Source organism: Microcebus murinus, chromosome 1 (genome assembly GCF_040939455.1).
Source record: "Microcebus murinus isolate Inina chromosome 1, M.murinus_Inina_mat1.0, whole genome shotgun sequence".
NCBI lineage: Eukaryota > Metazoa > Chordata > Mammalia > Primates > Cheirogaleidae > Microcebus > Microcebus murinus.
Window position 1 is genome coordinate 78,468,518 of NC_134104.1, and position 24,656 is coordinate 78,493,173.

Consider the following 24,656-nt stretch of genomic DNA (forward strand, 5'->3'; position numbering starts at 1 on the left):
CATGGCCCATGTCTATATTGTCCACCACTGTACACCTGGTGCCTAGTATAATGCTGGCCACATAATCAGTGCTCACTTATTTAATGAATTAGTATGCTATACAAAGAAGGCAAGAAAGGGAGAGACATGATGGGAACCATGTTTTAGAAAGATAAATGGGGCTGTATGAAGAATGGATGAGGGTAGAAGATGAGACTTAAGTAGCAGTAAGAGAGCTATTGCAATATCAAGGAAAGAGAAGGTATCCCCCTAGGAATGTTGTAGAAGTCAAGAGAGGAAATGGCAAAAAAGACACTACTGAGATCAAAAGTCCCTGGTTACCATTTAAATGTTTGCTGTGTTTGGCCCAGTGTAGGGGGCAGGTAAGGGAGAAGTCAAAGAAGATTCCAAGGTTTCCAGCTGGAAAAATCAGGCAAAGGTGATACTACTAATTGAAATGAAAAAGGCAGATAAATAGCAGATAAGGCAGGATGAGGAACTTGGCTTTGCACACGGTGATTCTGAGTGACAGACATTAAAGAATGTTCTGATCCTACCTTCTCTTTCAGTTGGACTACCTTCTGCCTTACCATTTCCCATCAAAGCCCTGGAGAGAGTAATCTATACTCACTATCCCCACTTTTTCCACTCATTACAAGCTACTGACTGACTACAAACCTTCTGAAGTTACTAGCCAAATCCACTGGCCTATTTCCCGTTAGCATGCTCTTGTCCCCTATGCATCATTTAACCCTGTTGGAAATTCCCTACTTCCTGAAACTTTCTCTTCCCTTGGTTTTCAGTACATCTCTCTTTCCTGGTTCTCCTCTAATTTACGTGTCCTCTTATAAGTCATGTGTTGTAGCTTCTCCTCAGCCCAATCTTTAAATGCTATTGTCCCCCAGGATTATATTCTTGGCTATCTTCTCTTCCTACTTCACACACTTCCTACTTGAGCAAGCTCATCTCTATATATAACTTTTGTTTTTTTGAAACAGAGTCTCACTCTATTGCCTGGGCTAGAGTGCCATGGCGTCAGCCTAGCTCACAGCAACCTCAAACTCCTGGGCTCATGCAATCCTCCTGCCTCAGTCTCCTGAGTAGCTGGGACTACAGGCATGCGCCACCATGCCTGGCTAATTTTTTCTATATATTTTTAGTTGGCCAATTAATTTCTTTCTATTTTTAGTAGAGACAAGGTCTTGCTCTTGCTCAGGCTGGTTTCAAACTCCTGACCTTGAGCGATCCTCACACCACGCATGGGCTCCCAGAGTGCTAAAATTATAGGCATGACCCACCACACCCAGCCCCTATCTATGACTTTTAGTACCAAGTTATGCTAAAGACTCCAAAATCTGTGTCTTTAGCATCAACATTTCTCTTGAGTTTTAGGCCCAAATTTACAACTGCTTTTCAGATACCTCCACAAATACGTCTTCTAAGAACAGGGTAGGACTGGCAAGGAGACATTATGTTACTTCAGAACAATAAAATTTTAGAACAATTGTTGTAGGAAACAGGAAAGGAAAGAATGCAGAAATAAAAACTGCAGCATCAAGGTCTTAAGCAAGAGTCAATCAAAATGTTATTTGATTTTCTCAAGTAGTCTGGGGACATAATTAAAGAAAACAGATCAGATGAGGTAAGCCAGGCTTATAGGATAAGTAAAAGAAAAAGTGAAGGCAAGAAAAGAATTGAGGATGCCAAGACTGAATTTAAAACTACTACTACACAGAAGAGATTCCAATTTTCCCCAAACTGGTGTATAAAATCTATACAGTCCTATCACATTTCTGCTGGGGGTGGGGCAGTGGTGTGTGTGTGTGTGTGTGTGTGTGTGTGTGTGTGTGTGTGTGTGTGAGAGAGAGAGAGAGAGAGAGAGAGAGAGAGAACTGATAAACTAATTCTAAAACTTACATGGAAATACAAAAGATCAAAGTGGCAAGCTTTTAAACTACCAGATATCAAGGCTTATTATAAAGATTCAGTAATTAGAATTTGATATTGGGGCAAGTATAGACAGACCAATGGACTCAGACCCACACATATACAATCATCTGATTTGTAAGAAAGGTGACACCACAAACAAGAACACTTTTTTCAGTAAATGGTGCTGGCTTATACATCATAATATCACACACACATACACACAAAATTACAGATGAAGTACACATTTAAATGTAAAGGTAGAATGATGAAGATTTTAGAACAAAACAGGATAATATCATCATGACCTCGGAATTGGCAAAATTTTCTTAAGCAGGACACACAATAAACTAACCATAATAGAAAAATTTAATAAGCTGAACTAAATTAAGAACAACTCATCAAAAGAAGCTATTAATAGAGTGAAATGGTAACCTACAGAATGAAAGAAAATATTTGCAATACTTATATCTAATAAAGGGCGTATAACAGCATATATAAAGAACTTTTATAAATTACTTTTTTAAAAAATCAGCAGAATTAAGCAGGCTAAAGGCATGAAAAGGCAAATCACAAAAGAGATATCCAAATGGCCAAAACATGTGTTAAACTGCCCAATTTCATAAGTCCTCAGGGAAATGCAAATTAAAACCATGATGTGATATCACTACACATCTATGAGAACAAAAGTTCAAAGTGAAGACAGAAAAATTAAAAAGTTGACAAAGATTTAGTAATCAGAAATCTTATATATTGCTGCTAGAAGTATTTATCAATACAACCACTTTGAAAAACTGTGACATTATATACTAAAGTTGAATATAACTACATGTGGTGACCTACCAACTCTATTCCTGGGTATATGCCAATAGAATTGTGTGTGTGTATGTGGATGTGTGGATATGTATATCCCAAAACACACAATTAAGAAAAGATTCACAGCAGCACTATTCATGGTAGCCAGAAACTGAAAACTGCACAAATGCCTATCAACAGTAGAATGAATAAATAATGATATATTCATTAAGAATGGTATATAGCAATTAATTATACAAAAGTATAAATAAATCTAAATATATAATGTTGAGGGAAATCAGTCAGATACACAAGACTACATACTGTATAATTCTCTTTATATAAAGTTCAAAGCCAGCAAACTAATCCATGCTGATAGAAGTTATAATAGTAATTACCCTGGAGCTGGGTACTGAAGGGGCACAAGAGGAGCTACTGGGTTATTAGTAATATTTTGCTTCTTTATCTAGATTCTGGTTATACAGAGTGTATAGTTAGTGAACATTCACCATGCTGTACACTTAAGATTCATGTGCATTTCTGATTGTATGTTATACTTCAACAAAAAGTTCAAAAGACATTTCTGGCTGCACAGTCCAATAGTAGGATTGAGATAAAACCAGTAGTCTCTGACCATCTCAGGGACAGAAGACTAGGAAGAATCAAGACACTGGTCTTGATGAAGTCAAAGAACAAGTTTAATGGAAGTAAGGAAATGAGGAGAAAAAGGTTATCATTAGAGAATGGAATTTCAAAATTAAAAACTTCAGAGGTAGCATATTTTCAAAGGATGACAAGGCCTAGTAACATTATTTCAAGCCCTAAATTCGAGATCTAGGTCATCTCAGTACCCTCTTAATTTCCATTTTTTAAAATATCTTGGATGTCCACTTTTTCCCCAGCCTCTCTTTAGGTTGATATTAACAAACATTATAGAATATATGCATCTACGTATCCTGGAGCAAGGGTTTATTTACACTTTCTACTTCTCCCCTTTTCACTAAAAAAAAAAATCATTTTATTTAATACTTCTCACACCCCTCTTAAAGTCTTCATAATGATCTGTAACTTATTTTTCCTTTCACTTACTACTTGCCTAACTTCCTGGAGGTGTAAAGCCTGGCCAATTCCCAGTACCATTTTCTTCTTAAGCACTTTATAACTCCAACATCTAATGCCATGACCCAAATACACTAGGCACTCAAATTACTACTGAAGAAGATAACAATATTATCTTCTCAGTAAACTACTAATGACTACTTATTATTGTTCATAAATAAGAAAGTTCTACAAGGACAGTTTTCCTTCATTGTGAACTACAGCTCATTCATATGAGCATTATTTTCTTTGCCAATATAATATAAAGATATTAATATACAGATAGGGCTTTATACACAGTCCTCTAAGATTATTTTTATTTCATACTTAGTAAGATAATTGAAATGAGGATGTGATTGAGACCATTTTTAAAAGATTGACTAAAATTAATTTCTTTACCTCTAAATGAAAGATTTCCTCTATATTAGAAAGTAATAAATACAGGACATTTCACTGTAATAGGATATTCTTTTGTGGACCAAAGCCTTTTTTATCAAAACGAAAAGTGCTTAAGTGTTAACATAGAATATACAGAACATTTTTTAAGTTAAAACACATTCGAAGGTAAAATACATTCAAAGCAATAGCAACATCAAACTGATATAAAAAATAGAAATCAAAGCCATACAAGAAAAATAAAAGATACAATTCACTGAGAAGGTTGTCTGCATCCTATAATGTATTGCCTATAACCCTAAAAGTACAGGCAAAGAAGTCACAAAGACAAAGGCCCAACTCACTCGGGGTGTGCCCTACAAAGTAGGCATTTCTGTTGAGGAACGTTTGCAACTTTATCTGTTAAAAAATATAACTAGCGATCTGAAATAGATTTATACATTTAAAGAGTCTCAAATTTGAAGCTAAATCCTCCAAGGAAAGTCATAAGCAAGTTTTTAAAAGACCGAGAAGACTGAGGTGAAGAATTGTCAGCACATGCAAGGTACATCAAAAAAGATACACAAAGTTCCTTTATAAAGCCTTTGATCTGCCAATTCAAAACAGTAAAAAACTTTTTAATAGAGATGATATTCATAAGATGAACTATAAAAGTTTGGTTTTCTTCACGTAAAAGAGTGTTGAAGGTTGCAAGATGCTCTCTAGTGTCAGAGGATGAGCTATTGGAATATCACTGGTAGAGTGAACTAACCATTATCAACACGTAATACAAACCTCAAAAGTGACAAATTTAGTATTTCAATTCACTTAATAAAATATATTTAAGTCTACCAAGTATTAGGCATTGTGCTGGGCACAGAGACTAAAGATGAACAAAACATGGTTCCTGCCCTTGAGAAGCTCACAATCTAGACCAGCGTAATCTAATAGAACTTTCTGCAATGATGGGAATATTCTGTGCCTATGCTGTCCACCACAGCAGCCAGTAGCCACATGTGGCTAATTAGTACTTGAAATGGGCCTTGTACAACTGAGGGATTGAATTTTTCTTTAATTGTAATTAACTGAAATTTTAAATTGATACATGTGACCCAATAGTGGCTACCATACTGGGTAGTGCACATCTAGATACACACACTACAACCAGCCCCCCAAAATATTAAAATCAATGCTACAAAATGACAATGATCATTAAATTTGCTTACCTCATTTAGTATGCTTTCCAGTGTTGGAGGAGTATCAACTTGAGGAATATCAAACTCCTTGTCATCAATCTAAATAAAGAAAATAAATTAATGCTCTCATAATGATCCTTTTCCCTAATAATTGTGTGGGTGTTTTAATTGATTAGAACCATCATCAATTAAAAGACAAACTTACCACCAAACATCATACAGTCAACTTAAAAATCCATGAAACGAAGGGTCAGGTTAAAAGATTACAGAATAGTTTCCTTTTGGTGACTACCAAGGACACCTTGAGAGTCTGACTGCACCATCCTGACAGCCCTATCCAGAAAGCTTCTGTTGAAGGACTTTTGCATATGTTTTTTTAAACATGACAAAACAGCATATATTATAACAACCCCTAGTATTCCAAATTTAGATATAAGTCAAAAGCATTAAGCAAAAGTCTGACATCACATTTCTTAGTTATGTCATAAATCATGGTGAGAGATTATTAGGTGAAGTAACTTGTCATTAAATATTCTCATAGTCACAGAAACCCATTAATATAATATTAAATCAACAAGGAAAAAAAATTGTTGTGCAAGATAAGAATTCTAAACATACCACTAGCTCTATGACCTTAAGAAGTCATTTAATATAGCTGCATGCCAGTGTCTTCATCTATAAAATGGACTATCAGAGTGAAAGCTGTGAAGCTCAAATGACAACATGAATTAAAATGTTTCATAAACTGTAATAGACTATACAAATGAAGAGTGATATTACCTCATAAAACTGTATACAAACTCCTAATAGCCCATGCAAAAATGATAGCCTTATTAGAGTCTTTGGGTCATAAAGCATACTCTAACTAACACTTTGGTTAAACATCTTCACTTGACAAAAGTTTAAATTTTTACCAGATCATTTTTGAACTCCAGTTCCTTGTCTAGATCTATGTAAGAGAATTTTGAAAGTGAAGCTTCTAGATTGAAAGACTTATTCAGTTCTTCTTCCGTAGTCTTGGCACAGAGGCTCTGTTCCACATTTTCATGGTCTGGTTCATTTTCCATATTTATTTTTAATAACTGTATTCAGTCAATCCAATCAAGCGTCTCTTTATTTGGTTTTTGTTCTGATTTTGCCTTAGATCACAAAGACTTGAATTATAATCTCTTTAAAAAAAAAAAAAAAAAGAAAGAAAAAATTATCATTTAGATTTCCTCCTTGTCAATTGGACATTCCAAAGATTTACTTGGTCGGACTTCATTCAGTCACCTGATTACAGGCAAAGAAAAATTAATACTGGGGTACAGGGTATGATACGGAGGGCAGGTTACTATGGAAGCACAAAGAAGGAATACCTAAAAATTCAAGGTATCTAGGAAGCGATCCATCACTCAAAGTCATGAAACTGGTGACAGCAAGCCTTAGTAGGCTCAGCCTCTAGACCCAGTACCAACTAGATTTATGTACCTAACAACATAAGGGTAAACTGGTGCCAAAAGCTGTAATTAATCCCTTTCTTACCTTCCCAAACCTCAGGGTAGCCCTCCAGTTCTCCCTGGAGATAAGCGCATAGACCAGCTTTGTTGTTGGCATTCACACAGGGCCACAGATGTCCCTGGGAGCGCAGTATAATCACCGATGACGGACACATAGTCATTTAACACAACACAACACAGCAAATCTAAGAATTCAGATATATTACAGGAGATGACAATAACCCCAAGATAAAATAACTTCACAGCTTACCAGAGATTTCTAAAAGCAGGCTAGTCCTAGAGAAACATGGACATTTTCAGAGAAAAATGAAACACAAAAGAAAACTAAAAATAATATAATTTTTGTTATTTCACAGCTCTAAATGATAGAACACTGTTATACAAAAAAAAACAGATAATTTGGTTTATTTGCAAAATTGTAATTTCTAGAAAACTAAAAATATATTTCAGAAATTATTATAAGTTTAATAATTGAATTTGCTTTTAAATGTTTTTAGATTCTATTTCACTTCCATTAGGCTACAAGTGACTAAACCTTAAAAAGTCCACTTAGTTTTGCCTATTTAGAATAAAGCAAAAATATGAAACACAAACAATGTCCTAATAACAATGATAAAAATGAAGGCCATTTTGTTTTATAAACTAGGTGTTCTCCACAGTAGCAAACAACTAGCAGAACTCTCAGGGAGAAGCTTTTTAAAATACCTACTGCCCTCGGGGGCTATAAACACCAATATCACCAACAACTCTTGCCCCCAAAGTGAACTTTTCTTTTTTTTCTTTTTTAAGACAGAGTCTGGCTCTGTTGCCTGGGGAGGGTGCAGTGGCTTCAGCCTAGCTCACAGCAACCTCAAACTCCTGGGGTCAAGCGATCCTTCTGCCTTAGCCTCTTGAGTAGCTGGGGCTATAGGCATGTGCCACCATGCCTGGCTAATTTTTTATATATATATTTTTTTTAGTTGTCCAGCTAATTTATTTTCATTTTTTTAGTAGAGATGGGATCTCACTTTTGCTCAGGCTGGTCTCAAACTCCTGAGCTCCAGTGATCCACCCGTCTCAGCCTCCCAGAGTGCTAGGATTACAGGCGTGAGCCACCACGCCAGGCCCATAGTGAACTTTTCTTAATATTATTACTTAGTGAAAGGAACGCAGAAAAAAGGCTGGCAACTATTTGGCCATTAAAACATACATACATATAACGTGTGTGTGTGTGTGTGTGTGTGTGTGTGTGTGTGTGTGTGTGTGTGTGTGTGTGTATCTATTTATTTTTTTAACAGAAAATGTCTCACCATGATGCCCAAGCTGGACCCAAACTCCTGGGTTCAAGTAATCCTCTGCTTCAACCTCCCAAGAAGCTGGACCTATAAGCATGCACTACTACACATGGCTTAAAATATGTAATGTTTTTATTAAAGCAAACTGAGGTTGTTTTAAAATAACATGCCCAAAACCCACTGACAATTTTATCTAATGAGGCTCATTTTTTAGTACCTATAATTAATTTCACTTCCATCAATATTTCATTTTTATCATATTGAAAGGAATGAATGACAGGCCAGGTGTGGTGGCTCATGCCTGCAATCCCAGTGCTTTGGGAGGCTGAAGTAGGAGGATCACTTGTGGCCAGGAGTTTGCAACCAGACTGGGCAAAACAGGGAGACCCCATCTCTACAAAAAAATTTCCAGCATGACTGTGAGTGCCTGTATTCCCAGCTACTCCCAAAGTTGAGGCAGAAGGATCACCTGAGCCTAGGAGTTTAAGGCTGCAGTGAGCTATGATGACATCACTGCACTCCAGCCTGTGTGACAGAAGGAGACCTTGTCTCAGAAAAAAATGAAAAGAAATAGAAAAGAAATGAACAGTTACTTTGTGTAAAACATGTGGATTCTTGAAAATACTTTTCAAGAGCTGAAACCAACTTTTCTACCTAGTATATTATTTGGTACATTACCAAATACAGACTAATTTCTTTCACATGCTACAGAAAATAGACTCTAAGGTTCTGTCATACAAAATATACCCTATCAAACACATCTGTAGAAGATATAACTGAGGGCACTTGGTATCTGGCAACATTTCAAAGTATCTTTCTAATATCAGGTAATAAATGCTCCTTTTGCAATGAGCTAAATGTAGTAGTAGCAATACTAACATTTATATGCTTTTCTTCAAAGACTGAATTGGCTCATGACAAATTACTTTTTATAATAATAAAGCCTTTCACTCTTATTTGTATCACTAAGCAAAAATGGTTGTAATTATTCAGGAAATATTTATAAACATGCATAATCTGATTCACATTCAGTGGTTCCTGAGGATATTTATTAACTTTTATTCTTATATTTTTTTTCAAAAATAGTGAAAAAAACCATCCAGCAAAAAAAACCTTTTATTTAAATGATTTAATAATCTAAAATATTTCATGTTTCATATATGTCTTTCCAAAATAACTAAGAAAAGAAAACAACTTTTTTCTGGCTCATTTTCTCTCCTATCTGGAGTTATTAACAGGCTTGTTAATAACTCCAGATAGGAGATAAAATTCAGCATCTGTGAATACCAGTATCACAATGAAGAACTGTCGAGTGATCAAGCATTTCCTGAAGAAAGAACATCATGATGCCAAGCTACCCTACACCATGTCCAACCTTCATTTCACTGAGCTACTTTTACCAGTGTGATGTGTAGGGGACTGACATATATTTTCCCAGTTTAAGAATTAAAGTTAGTGAGTAATGTACCTGTTCTGCCCAGAGTGTTTGAAAGTAATCTGTTCTGGACAAGGTCCTTGTGATAAACAAGGTTGTTACCTAGAGGCATAACAAAGGACCGGAGTTGTAAGTAAGCAAGAGCTACCCCACCCCACAGCATTGGGGGTCTGGAGGCCACATAATAAACACATTGTTCCTGTGATTGCTGCATACACCCCATAAGATGGCTGGTTAGTCAATGACAGGTAAGACCCCTCAAGGGAGGGGTGACCTAAGCCAGGCACAGCCACCAAGGTTCAGCCGAAGATCTTAGAGGGTCACCCTAAGAGAAGCTGGGGATGAGAAATGTCCCCTGTGGATCACCTTGCCCATCCTTGCTAATCTCGGTCCTTTATCTATGCCTAGTGGCTAGAGCAACCACCTTGAAATTCTGAGTCAGGGGATATCTGCTTCCCTAAGGCTACGCATTCCAGAATTTATGGCTATCACTGCCACACCTGGACGGTTGTGTACAAGGAACTAACTTTAATCTTTATAGTATGAAAATAAAACTGACCCGGTGTATGATTACTCGAGTCAACCATTTTTACGTGTGTCCGCGTTTTTCTTTGTGTTCTGCGCGTTTGTGTTTTGTGTTCTGTGTTCATCCTCCATCCTGTAAACAGGCCATGATAGTGATGTAGTGGCAAAGTGGAAAGAACATAAGCCACAGAGTCTATTAAAATCAGGTTAGGGCCAGGCGCAGTGGCTCATGCCTATAATCCTAGCATTCTGGGATGCGGAGGTGGGTGGATTGTTGGAGCTCAGGAGTTCGAGACTAGCCTGAGCAAGAGCGAGACCCCATCTCTACTAAAAAATAGAAAGAAATTAGCTGGAAAACTAAAAATATATATATACAAAAGTAGCTGGGCACAGTGGCACATGCCTATAGTCCCAGCTACACAGGAGGCTGAGGCAGGAGGATCACTTGAGCCCAGGAGTTTGAGGTTGCTGTGAGCTAGACTAATGCCATGGCACTCTAGCCCAAGCAACAGAGTGAGACTCTGTCTCAAAATAATAATAATAATGTTAATAAAAAGTCAAAAAACAATAGATGTTAGCACAGATGAGGTGAAAAGAGAACACTTATACAATCTCAGTGAGAATATGAATTAGTACAATCTCTATGAAGATCAGTATGGAGAGTTATCAAAGAACTAAAAGTAGATCTACCATTTGATCCTGCAATCCCACTATTGGACCTCTATCTACCCAAAGGAAAAGAAATCATTATATCAAAAAGATACCTGTACTTGCACATTTATCACAGCACAATTTATAATTGCAAAGATATAGAATCAACCTATGTGCCCATCAACTGATGAGTGAATTAAGAAAATATGTTATATATACAATGGAATACTACTCAATGATAAGAAAGAATGAAATGATGTCTTTTGCAGCAACTTGGATGGAACTGGAGGCCAATATCCTAAGTGAAGTAACTCAGGAACAGAAAAACAAATGCCTCATATTCTCACTTCTAAGTGGGAACTCAACTATGGCTATGCAAGGGCACACAGAGTACTATAATGAACACTGGAGACTCTAAAAGGGAAACGGTGGGAAGGGGTGAGGGATGAAAAATTACCTATGGGATACAATGGACACTATTCAGCTGATGGGTACACTGGACTCCACCACTATACAATCTATATATAATATATGTATACAATATATACACGTAATGAGATTCAATTTGTACTCCCAAACCTATCACAATTTTTTAAAAAATTAAAAAACCCAAAATATCACATGTACCCCATAAATACATACAAGTATTATGTATCCACAAAATTTTTTAAATAAAATTTGTTAAAGCAAAAAATAAATAAATAACATAAAATCAGGGTTTGAATCTGGACTTTACCAGTTTCTATCTATGACCTTAGTCAATTGTTTATCTTTTTTGAACCCCTCTTTTTCTACATCTGAAAATGGGATATTGTGGACAGTTGTGTTGTTTGCTCAGAATAGTACCTCTTGTTCTGGGAAGGCTTCCTTCAAACCATGGGCTTCTTATAGAGGCTGCCAATCAAAACTCCCCCAGTAAAATGGACTACGTGATACAACAGGGTCCTTTACTGGGATCTGTTAAAATGGATCTGATGGAGAAGAGTCATTTCCACTATTCTGTAAACAATGAATAATAAGGCTGAGCAGCTCCCACACTCCCCACCCTGCCCTCTTCTGCAGAAAGAAGTCATTCATTTAACATACATCAACTAAACATCTACTATGTGTCATGTGTCACTCAGCCCTGCCTCTACTTACAGAACTTACATTCTAGGTATAGATTCTCTAGAAAGAATGAAATCAATCTAAAAAAAGTAAAGGGGAGGAAGAAAGAGAGTCCTGATATTATGCAAGCCCCCCTAAATTTTAGTCTTCCATGATGTTAGCTCTGCCCATAGCTTTCTGGCAGTTTGGCTACATAAGCCAATACTTTCTCCCACCCTCTTTCTTTCAGAACTTAAAATTTAGAGTCCTTACTCTTAGGAATGCAACTACCTATTTTGCAGGGCTACGTTGAGGAATAAATGATATGACTATAAAGCAATTAGAAGAATGCCTAGAAACATAACAATTTTCAAGAAATAGTTATATTTAAAATCTCAAGATTTTCAAATTTTTCTAAAGTTAAAGACTCAAAAAAAAAATTTAGTATTTTTGCAAAGGTCTAGCCAGTGTTAAACATAGATATCATCTGGTAACATAGCAATTTCTTCATGAGCTAAATGGTAAGGGTTTTATCCAAGACGATTACAGCCCTCACCAAAGCATCAGAGACACATAATAAAAACCTTTAATTATAATAATGAGAACTCATTATCATAAGTCATTATAAAATCGTGTTGTTTTCTTTTTTCTTTCATTTTTTTTATTTCAGCATATTATGGGGGTACAAATGTTAAGGTTACGTATATTGCCCTTGCCCCCGTCCCTGTGTTTTTTTCTTTTATGATCAATATTAGTCTACGCTTCATCAGTAAAGCTAACCATGTCCCCTTCCTTAGTTCCTCTTTTGTCACTTATCAGCAGTTATTCCTTTCTTTGTGTCAGCAAATTTTTCCAACCCAAATAGACCTGCTAAATCAAAAGGTCATCATGCTCAGATTTTTTTTAAATGAAAGTTCACTAGAGCAGTTTCAGTGAATTTTTCAGAAATTAATTGAGCCATGACCCTGCCTGTGGTAGGCAGAATAATGGAGTCTGACAGTGCCAGTCCTAACCCCTGGAACCTATGAGTGAATATGTTACTTTATATAGCAAAAAGGACTTTGCAAGTGTGATTAAATTAGGACCCTGAGATGGAAGATTATTTTGGATTATCCAGGTGGGCCCAATGTAATCACAAGAGTCCTTAAAAATGGAAGACAGAGGCAGAAGGGAGTGTCAGAGAAGAGATATGACACAGAAGCAGTGTCAGAGAGAGCCTCCAGAAAGACGAAAGCCCTATCTCCACATCTTGATTTTAGCAAGACTGGTGTCAGACTTGTGACCTACAGAACTATAAAATAAGAAATCTGCATTATTGTAAGCCACTCAATTTGTGATTTGTTATGGCAACAGGAAATGAAGGTACAGTTAACCCCTAAACAACATGGGTTTGAACTGCATGAGTTCTCCTACATGCAAATTTTCTTAGGCCTCTGCCAGCCCTGAGACAGCAAGACCAACCCTTCCCCTTCCTCCTCCTCCTTAGCCTACTCAACATTAATACGATAAGGATGAAGATCTTTATGATGATCCACTTCCACTTAATGAATAGTAAACATGCTTTCTCTTCTGTATGATTTTCTTAACATTTTCTTTTCTCTAGCTTCCTTATAAGAATACAGTATGTAGTAAATATACAAAATATGTGTTAAATGACTGTTTATGTTATTGTTAAGGCTTCCAGTCAATAGTAGGCTATTAAGTTTTAGAGGAGTCAAAAAAAATCGAAGTTATACTTGGATTTTGCTCAGTGTGTCAGCAACCTGACACCTGAGTTGTTCAAGGATCAATTGTACCAACAAATTTCAATTAATTTGTTTTTGGCCACATCTCCAACATTCTGAAATACGAACCCCTCCCCTCAGTTAGTATTGCCCACATATTTGTTAAGCAAGCTCTTCATTCCAATATATAGACCAATGATGAAATGCTTAATATGATGCTTAATATTACACACTTGATGTGGATACTGCTTCAGATATCACTTAAGTGCCAGCCCAGTACAAAGGTTGATAATGAACTACTCATAACTTCCTCAGATGCAATTCTACAACTAGTTCTTCACCGAACCATCATGTGATCTAGTGTTTTTATAGTTCTTAAGGGGATGCCGTCAGACAGTACTTGCAGGTAACTAAACAGATTACATCAACTATTTATTAGTCTCTCCTAGAATGAAATCAGAGTAACCTGATAGGGAATGTATATCATGGAATCATGATTACCTAGTATGCTGTCCTCTTCTGAGTGCTGATAAACTAATATTTTAATAGTTCAGACTTGATAGTTCTGACATCTTGATAATTCTCAAAGGTATTCCCTCTTACTAAGGTTATCCCCAGCCAAGTAATGATAGTTTCAAGGACCATAAAAAGATATGTACCATATAAACAGCAATGACCCCATTATGACACTGGCCAACTGAATAAGAACTCTAGAATGTGACCTATATCAGGCCAGGTTAATGTAGAACTCTTACCCTCTTTTTACTTCTTCTTCGTTTTTTAGCAACCTACATCACTCAGGAAATTACCCCATTTTTTTACCTTGGAAAATGTTTATTCCCAACTGTTTTCAAGTTCCAGGATCCTGTTTAATTCTCTGGCATTCTTTTCTTCCTAAAAGTGTCATATGAGGTACTTTTCATATTATAGTGAAATCAAGTTTGTATTAATTTACTATATTATGACAGAAAATATCACAAAATCATAATTTGGAAACAATGTTATAAGATTATTTCTGTCCTCAAGCCACATATTTCTCTTCTATTTCTTTGTTTTATTTTGTCATCTTGTGGTTTTGTGAAGAAAAAAATAGAGGATTGACTTCTATTAGTTTTCTATTATCTTTCTCTGACAAACGGACTCATTTTTAATAGTTCCTTAATACCTACAGAATAAAATTCCAAACTCTAAGCCTATGACAAGAGCTTACCCTTCTTCCTCCACAACTAGACTCAAGTGCACTCAGAGTCTTGCAAGAATAGCTTCCACATCTGCTCAAGCTGATTCACCTTTCCTTTTCTTTTCCTCTACATTTATCTAAATTCCTTATTTCATTCCTTCCTTCCAGGCACTTTTCAAATTGGATCTGCCTATGACCTCTTTTTCCTTCTTCCCTAACCATCCTCTGAACTCAGAACACATGTCTTCTTTAAAACAGTAGCTTCACATTTTCCTCTTTTTGATTACTTAAGTTATCATTAGTTAACTTACAAATAACTATGTCTTTTCTCAACTATACAATAAAAATGGGGCCATGCTTCTGTGTACACTCCACATCACTTGGCCCATTGACTTGCATAGCTATGTAGACATTCAATAAATATCTACTGAGTAACAAGAATTGGAAGACAGGTATAACACCTGTGTTGCAAATTAAATGCATCAGTTTTATTACCTGTAATTGCTAAGCTTCAGAAGATACTTATTTGACTCACAGCATATAGGAAGCTGTGCCACATTAAGCCAAGTTACAATTGAGTTCAACTTCCATGTAATCAGGCTTGTCAACCACTGCAGGTCACATTTATCAAGTATTAGCTAAAACTTTGCTTCCTCAAAAAAAGCCTTTTCTGTCCTTCTCTACTAGGTTAGTTCCCTGCTCACATGCACTCATAACCTCATTCTCCTCATTCATTACCATATCACATTGTAATTATTTCTCATTGTCTGAAACACCATTACTTGCCTCCAACTGGAATGCAGGTTTCACGAGGTCAAAGGCCAGATCTGCCTTGCTCGCCACTGTATTACCAGTGCCTAATTACACAGTAGCTAATCAGTCCAGCCAGCCAGCCAGCCACCCATTTCTCCCTCCCTTTGTAAGCAGCAAACAAGACCGCATCACTGGCTCAAATAGCAGTTCTGGTCATTCAGTAGAAAATACGGTTAGTCACTGTACTTCAAAAAGCCTCCCACCTGTTCAAGTTCCACTCTTTACATTTTTTAAAATCTCTAAGACTGATTGTAATGGTCATTTAGCTCATGTGTAACATGACACAAACTCCACAATCTCAGGTATTTTATACTCTTTTACATTAATTCAGCCTTCACGCCAAGATGAAACAGTGGAAATGTATCATACATCCATTTACAAGAATTCAACTATTTCCAGCAAAGGGAAAGAAAAAAATAAAAGTAATGATTCACATAGTTCCAGAGACTCTGCACACCAATCCACTCAATAACTACATGCTTCACAGTGAGCATGGAATAGGAGATGGACAGTTGCTCTTCTTTCAGTCTTGCATGTCTCACTTCTTGCATGCCTCATATGCAGCAATCCACTTCATCGGTGCTCAAAATAACAAACAGCATGCTGTTCCAACATGGAGCAAAAACTGACTGTTGGACTTCCTGAGAGATCATATGTCAGTCTCTGATATATTCCTTCACAGGTTACTCTGCGTATACCCAATTTTCAAGGTACTTTTCAAGGGTACTTTGAGGGTACTCAATTTTCACCTTACTCATGGACTTCAGAAACAGAGGCTGTGTTAGATGCAACAGTATTGCAATGGGCTGCTTATTGGACCCTACAGTTTCTTTCCAAGAATGGCCATATTTATGTAACTATAACCTACGGTGCTTGGAGCTGCCACGATGAAAAAGTCCAAACCTCTCTGTTTCTCTTGGTAAATATCTAAATGAGATAAGTGATCATTTAAAACTTAGAAAGTACATATAGAACAACAAATGTAAAAAAGAAAAGTGGGAAGAAGGAACAATGCCTAAACCCTTCTTGCACATGATGCTAAGTTACTACTATAAATTGTCAGACCCAACCCTCATGGAGCTCCCATTCTAGAACTAAATCCCCTATCACAATATACAAAAAATAATAAGGGGAACTAAGTAAAAAAATACCTATATTATGTGTAAATCCTAATATTATCAGTTTTATATCAATATGTGCATGAGGTGATAAGCGAAATGAAAGAGAAAAATCAACACTTCTTTGCAGCTTCTATTAAGTTCCTACTATTATGAGAATCTCTATTCAAAAACTCACCCCAGCCTCAAAGAACTCCTCCTAAAAAGCACATGGACCTTGTGTAGGCCCTGTGTAGGGGTGAATTATGGTAAGTTAAATGCACAAAAGATAGGATTCTACTCAATTATAGGCTAAAATGATGGCCTTCTTTATTAATTTCCAACTAATGAAACTGTCATCTCAATTTCTCTTGGTTGGGTGATGAGGAAGATGTAGAGTCACAAGAGATTTATTCTTTTTCTTGAAAGAGCAAGAGGAAGCTTGAAGCTTCTTACTGCAGAAGGAGAAACAAAGGTTTAAACATCCCAGCACCTTCACCATCTTTCCTTTGAAAATCTGCTCTTCCTCCACTCCAACCATGTGATTTTAGTGGCACTGGCAATCTAGTACCCTAACTGCCTAGCCAGAAAAGTAGGCACATGATATTCTTGTGTCCAATCTACTCAATAAGGGTCCTTTACTGGAATTGTCAGTACTAGAGGTAGGAGTTTTCTCTTTACTCTGGGCACTTAAGCTTGAATGATATAACATAGGAATTGTCTAAAGCCATATCTTTCATGCATTTATGTACAGTCACACACCACATAACAATGTTTCAGTCAACCACAGACCACATATACAATGGTGGTTCCATAAGATTACGTATAATGGAGCTAAAAAATTCCTATCAGTAACATAGCTGTCATAATGTCATAGCACGGAGTATTACTCACATGTTTGTGGTGATGCTGGTATAAACAAACCTACTTCACTGCCAGTAGAATAAAAATATAACACATATAATTATGTATAATACATAAAACTAGATAATGATAATAAACAACTATGTTACTGGATTATGTATTTTCTATACTATATTTTTTATTGTTAGAGTGTACTCCTCCTATTAATTTAAAAAAATAAGAAAAACAGCCTCAGGCAGGTCTTTCAGGAGGTATTCCAGAAGGTATTGTTATCATAGGAGATGACAGCTCCCTGCCTGTTATTGCCCCTGAAGACCTTCCAGTGGGACAAGATGTGGAGGTGGAAGACAGTGATATTGATAATCCTGATCCTATGTAGGCCTACGCTAGTATGTGTGTGTCTTAGTTTTACCAAAAAAAACCTAAAACATAATAAAATTTAAAATTTTTAAATAGAAAAAAGCTAACAGAATAAGGGCACAAAGAAAATATTTTTGTAAAGCTGTACAATGACTATTTTAAAGTAAGTGTTATTGCAACAGAGTCAAAAAGTTTTAAAAACTTTAAAAGTTTATAAAGTAAAAAAGTGACAGTAAGTTAAGGTTAATTTACCATTGAAAGAAAAAATATTTTACAAATTTAGTGTAGCCTAGGTGTACAGTAATGTCCTCAGCCTTCATATTCACTCACCCCTCATTCACTGACTCACCCAGAGCAACTTCCAGTCCTGCAAGCTCCATCCATGATAAGTGCCCTATAAAGGTGTAACATTTCTTATCTTTTAAACTATATTTTTACTGTACCTTTTCTATGTTTAGATACACAAATACTTACCATTGTGTTATAATTGCCTACAGTATTCAGTACAGTAACATGCTGAACAGGTGTGGAAACTAGGAGCCATAGGCTATCCCATACAGCCTAGGTATGTAGTAGGCCATACAATCTAGATGTAAACACATTCTATGATGTTCAAACAAAAAAAATGCCTAACTTTCTCAGAATGTATCCTCTAAGCAACACAGGACTGTAATAGGACAGAATGGGGCTTGCAATTATAGAAGCAGAGATAGGGAACCGAGGGGTCCTTTGGAGAAGGGGAGAGATACATAGAACATCATTTGAATCCCTGGATTTAGTGATACCCCAGCCCTTCCCAGCTTTGTGAGCCCATAAATCTCTTTGCTTAAGATCACTGGAACTGAATTTGTCACTTCTGACAAAGAGAATCTTGACTAAAAAAGTGTAACTGCTACCAGAGTAAACCTAAAAAATCCAAGAAAACTCTGTAGTCTCTGGCTAAAACAAAGAATGCACTGAATGAAGATAATTCAAACATTAATTCAAGATTCAGTTTAGAACAGTTTGATCTTACAAATATATACAGATGATACCTGAAGCTGTGGGTCAAGATGGTATTTAAACTCTAATAAAACTATTAACAGACAGAAAGTTACACATGCTTTCTTAAGTTTAAAAGGCCTCACATACATAACTGGCATTTGGTGTCACAATGGTTGAAATGTCTATAGAATAGTAGGATTCAGCTAAGAATCACCAAGATGCCTCAATATTCTGGAAAACATTCATCTGCTGCTGATGATCCAAATACAAAGGAAATATATAAAGAAAAATCAACATATTATTCTATTAGAGCTCTGGGAGGAATTCTCTCACATATAACTATGCCTCTTTGACCATAACCAAAGTTTTTTCCACTTATTTTTATTGTATGGAACAGGCCAGCTACTACCAGAGGATTCAATACCTACTCCCCGCTTAAATTTAACCATAAGCAAACCCATGTCTTAAACATATGTAGACCTTCCAACCTCATTTATATTAGATATACTTAACACACACACACATACACACTCTCACAGACATACACAAAAAGTAACACGTAATTATCTCTGGAGTAGATAAGTAGACAAACATCTGGAGTAGGGTTGGCACCACAAGCTAACATCCATGCTTGTTTGGGTTTTTTTTTTTCTTTCTTTCTTTTTTTTTTTTTAGTGGGGGGAGAGTGTGTTAAGGATGGGAGGGCAGAAGACACAAGACTTCCTGTCCATTCTAATAATAATCTAGGGAGTGGAGGGGATGAAGGGGGCCTACCTAGTTAAAGCAGGCTCCCAGCTGTCCCTGATAACCCACAGCCATGGAACCTCTCACTGAGCCTACCTCATCCCACCCTACCCTTTGAAGCACACTCATTTTGTACATGCAAACACTCTGGGCCGCTGTTTCCTTCCCTCCCCAGATGCCACGCTTGGAGAACTAGCCAGAGCACAGGATAGGCCTTGAACTTTTGAGACGCACTTTTCACCCTGCTGTCCTCACTCTGGGGCACACCTTGCAGGCGAAGACAAACTGGAACCAGCCTTGAAGTGTGCGCACCAATCCTAAGAGGTGGACACCCCATCTAAGCCTCAGACTCGGGCACACTCACATCAGTCCTCGGAGGATTCTACACCTGTTCCCCAGGCCCGAAAGGCGGGCTGCACACCTGTTCCGCCCGGGAGTGGGGGAGTGGGGTGTGACCCGCCTCCTAGTCTCAATCAGAGGAGCGAGCGCACCTGTCCCACAGCCTCACACTCATTTGAAACCAACAAGTGGAAACTGCCTGACCCAGTTCCGGGCCAAATGCGAGACACGCCCCTCCACCCAAAAGTCAACCCCGCCCGGCCGGTGGCCCGGGTCCAGTTAGCCCGTCAGGGGCTGCTCTGTCAGCTCGTAGAGATCGCGCCGCTGTCGCGCGGGGGGAAGGAGCCGAGGCTTAGGGACTGGCGCGCGCTCCCCTCCCACCCTCACTTAGTTCAGCCCCTGAGTCCTGTCCCCTCCCCACTGGCCCGCTCTCGGGAGATTGGTTACCTGAGCTTGCAGCCATTCCGGCCCAGGCCCCCCAGGCCCACGTGACCCCGCCCCTGCTCTAGCCTCACGCACGCGCAGTAGCCACCACTAGTGGCCACGCTTCCGCTTTCCTCCTCTCACCTCTTTCCCTCCTGGGCGGTCCGCGCCTCTACACCACGCCCCTATTTAAAGGGCCAGAGGTAGCTCATCACACCCTTGGACTACCTTAAGTGGGTGATTAACATCTTCAGGACCTGGAGAGTGGAAATGTCAGAGGAGTGTAGACTAATAAATAGCAGTCCTCGAGGTGACAGGAGAAAGTCTCCTACAGCCCTATGAATTCTGTGAGATGAATTCAGTTCATTTGGCCTTTAAGAAAGTAAATCTTTGTGCAGCCAGCCCAGAAAGAGCAGTTTATTTCCTGGCTTTTCGACTTTGAAACCAGTAAAGTATTTTTTTCCAACTTTTTTTTTTTTAGCGATGAACACAGAATTGCCAGTTTTTTATTTTGTCAAATAAGACAATAAGCAAACACATACTAAAAACCAACTATTATCTTCTAATATATATCATCAATATTGCTGTCTCCAAAACACATCTTAACATCAAAAATATAGGAGAGACACACTCCCAAATAAAGGAGACAGCTTTAAAATGAATAAAAACATATGTTTATTTCTCTTATTGTTCCTGAATAAAGATGAAAGCTTTCAGAACAGACTGGTTCTTAGAGTCATCACTGTAGATAACATTGGTCCCAGGACACAGATCTTAGGTCTGCTGGGGCCTGTGGCCAGGGAAATAGGAGGAAGAACCCCAGAAGGTGCTCTTGGAAAGAGATACAGAAAATATTCCGTTTGGCAGACATTTATTGAGCATTAACCAGTTTCACTACACTGCTGAGCCTTTGGAGGACCTAGAGGTGGGTCAGACACAGCCCTGCCTCCAGTTGCTCTTTGTCTAAAAACTCCATGTACAGACATCACAACATGGCTGGCTGTTTTGAATGATATAAAGAAAGGCATTGAACCACAGTTTTAGCATCACAGATGAGGGGAAATGGTGGAACACTTCAGGGAGGAGGTGGTATCTTGTCAAGACCTTGAAGGGTTTCAGTAGGTGGGGAGCAGGGAACAGTGGGATCAAAGGTAGGACAAAGCGAGTTTGAGGACTGGTGTGGCCATGGTATGGGCAGTGGCTTTTAGACTTCTGTAATCATCTCCCACAGTAAGAAATACATTTCAGCCATGACCTGTTATATACATACACACACAGTATATGTGTATGTGTGTGCATGCGTGTATAGATATATCCTGAAACAGTAATTGCTCTTCATATGCTCAGTGCAACTTGGTATTTTCTATTCTATTCTACTCCTTTAAAAAAGAAATGCTGGCTACTAAGTTGGTTTCAGTACTCAGTGATGCAGAGTATCCCATAGTACAAAGGCACTGGCATAGAGCATGTTAGAGGTAGGATGGGATACGAGGCTGGCAGGGCTGAGGCCAGATCCAAGAGGACATTGAATGCTAAGCCAGGGGTTCTGCTCCTCTGGTAAGAGCCTCCCAAGAGTGGTGAGCAGAGGAGTGGCATGATTCTGGCTGTGCTTTAGAAGTCCTGAAATCTGCCTTTGGTTCTGATTATCATATTTTTAGGGGAACCCTATTAAACAGGAGACTATCTATCTAGAGGAGGGTAAGAAGACTGGTGAGACTAGAAAGCTTGTGCAACAGACAACTATTGAAAGGAAGTTGGCAGAAGTGGGGGAAGCATGGTTATAGGGGTAAGAGGTGGGAATGTTGCCAAATGACCTTTTTGAAATACCTGACACTCATAGACTTATTCTGGGTAGTTCTAGAAAGTAAAACTAGGACCTGTGTGCATGGATGTTGTAGGGAAGCTAATTTTAGCTCACAGTAAGGAGTATTTTAGGGTGGTCCACACTGCCGCTGAGACCTCTCTAAAGCAACAGCCATTGTATGTACCTCTACTCACAGGGAAATAGTATCCAGGCTGTTTGCATTAATTAAAAAAGAAAAACATTATATGTTTATTAGAGAAAACTTAGAAAACTCAGGAAATAAAAAAAAAGCATAAATTACCCACTTTCCAGAAAAAGGCACTTTTCTACTTATTTTCATTGGGTCTTTTTCTTTGCATATTTACATTTTTGATATAATAGAACTACATAGAATATATAGTTGTATATTCTTTATATATGAGATATATAATTTGGTCTATTTCCTGCTTTTTCCCTCACTGTTATATCTTGAGCACTGCAATTAAAATTGTTCACAAATATTATTCGTTATGGCTATGTAATTATTGATCATGTATTTTAATTCATTATTCCACTACTTTTAGACATTTACAGGGGTTCCTAGTTTTCACTATTAACAAGAACATTGCTGTGAATATCCTTATACAGAAATCTTTGCCCACATTTTAAAATTATTTCCTTAGGCTAGAAACCTATAAGTGAAATTTCTGATTCAAAGGCTTTGAAAGCTCTTAAGCCTTACCTACTGTCAAAATTACTTTCCAGAAAGGTCAAGCCAGTTTTTTTTTCTCACCAGAAGTGCTTGAGGTACCCATCATGCATACCCACCAGCATTTATTTTATCTTTTAAAATAGGTTTGCCAATTTGACAGATAAAATGGCCTCTTGTTTTAATTTGTATTGGATTACTAGAGGAGTAGAATATCTTTATAAATTTATCAATCCTTTATAGTTATTTTTGGAATGCAATTTCACTGCCTATGTTTGGATTTGTGATTGGCAAACAGTGCTAAGTGAATTGTTATAGACTTAGGAGAAAAAAACAGAGAATAATTTTTAAAATAAATCATGTGGTCACACCAAGTTATAGCTGAATTATATTGTGGTATAGTATACTAACAAAGGTTGGTTGGAGAATTGAGTCATCACATGGTATATGGTTAAATAGGTCTTAGCTATTACAATCAGTACAATATTCATGTTGGGAGACAACTTGGTTTCAGCAAAATGTCATTTCTTATATTAAATCAACATTGTAGATTTGAATTTTCTCATTTGGTAGTTTTATTTGTGTTTAATTTATAAATTTGTTTTGGTTTTATAGATGTATACAATCTCCAGAAATAAAGAGTCCTTTCTTTAGTTTTAAATTTGCATATATACATATATATGTATGCAACACTATAAAAATTATGTAAGCCAACTCTAGAGATCTGTGAGAATATTTTCCCCTTACAAGGAATCTCAACAACATTCAAGTTTGAGAAACATTGATATAGGAAGGTTCTTAAAATTTCATTTGTAATTACCTAAACATAACCATTGGGATTTTTTTAAAAGGTAAAAGGGGGGTCAGCTTACCTATTGGAATTTTTCTATACAGATTATTGTTACAATTGTCTTCCCTTTGGGAAGAGAATCAAAAACTGTACTATGTTTACGATTCAGAGAGTATGTTTTGGCTTAAAATGCACCATTCTTCAAAGTTAACTTTGTACAGGTCAGTGAGACCTAGACACAAGAATGTTTGAATTTATTAAATTTGTCTCTTTAAGTAAGACAAAATAGTTAGATAGTGATTAAAATGGAATTTTGTGAAGTGGTCTTAGGAGAAATTAAGCCAGTGGGGGGAAAAAAGCCCCACATGGGCTACAGGAGCCTTGGGGCATGGGAATCGGTGAGTGCTGGCCTGGCCCGCTGTGCAGGAGCTGGGAGGGGAGGCCCCCGCCGCAGCACTACTACACTTGGGTGTGTCCCGACACCCAGCCATACTCCTCCAGCTCTCTCCAAGATGAGAACGATGGAGACCATGATCCAGACATCACTCTTAACCTTGCATCTAGAATAAGCCACATCTCTCCCGAAGGAAAAAACATCTGTTCCTGGGAACAAAAGGCAGAGAATAAGACATGGGTAATTGTGTCATTTATTTCTTTGTTCACAATCACAAAATAAACTGGCCTTTTTTTCCTTTTGTAAAAAGGAAACTGGTTGGAGCCCAGAATTTTTAGGGCAGTGAAGCTACTCTGTATGTACTATAATGGTGGATGTATGTCTTAAATTTGTCCAGACCCACAGAATACACAACACTAAGAGTGAACCCTAAGGCAAACTATAGATTTGGGTGGTAATGATGTAATGATGTGTCAGTGTAGGTCCATCAGTTGTAACAAACATACCACTCTGGTGGTGGGCGTTGATAATGCAGAACGCTGTGTGTGTAGGCCTGGTTGGGGGGGGGCAGGTGGTATATGAGAAATCTCTGTACCTTTCTTTCAATTTTGCT

General features: G+C 37.6%; 1 protein-coding gene across 3 annotated transcripts in view; it reads right to left on the bottom strand.

Annotated features, from left to right (window-relative positions):
* VPS8 (VPS8 subunit of CORVET complex) overlaps nt 1-20,482 on the bottom strand; it is a 216,251-nt gene extending 195,769 nt beyond the window's left edge. For all 3 annotated transcript variants that reach the window (XM_076003376.1, XM_076003373.1, XM_076003368.1), the window contains exons 1-3: nt 20,392-20,482; nt 6,284-6,538; nt 5,400-5,468 (exon numbers count right to left, since the gene is read on the bottom strand). In XM_076003376.1, coding sequence (XP_075859491.1) covers nt 5,400-5,468; nt 6,284-6,436 — 222 coding nt within the window. In that variant the 5' untranslated portion in view covers nt 6,437-6,538; nt 20,392-20,482. The remainder of the gene's footprint in view (nt 1-5,399; nt 5,469-6,283; nt 6,539-20,391) is intronic.
* Nucleotides 20,483-24,656: the final 4,174 nt, after the last annotated feature.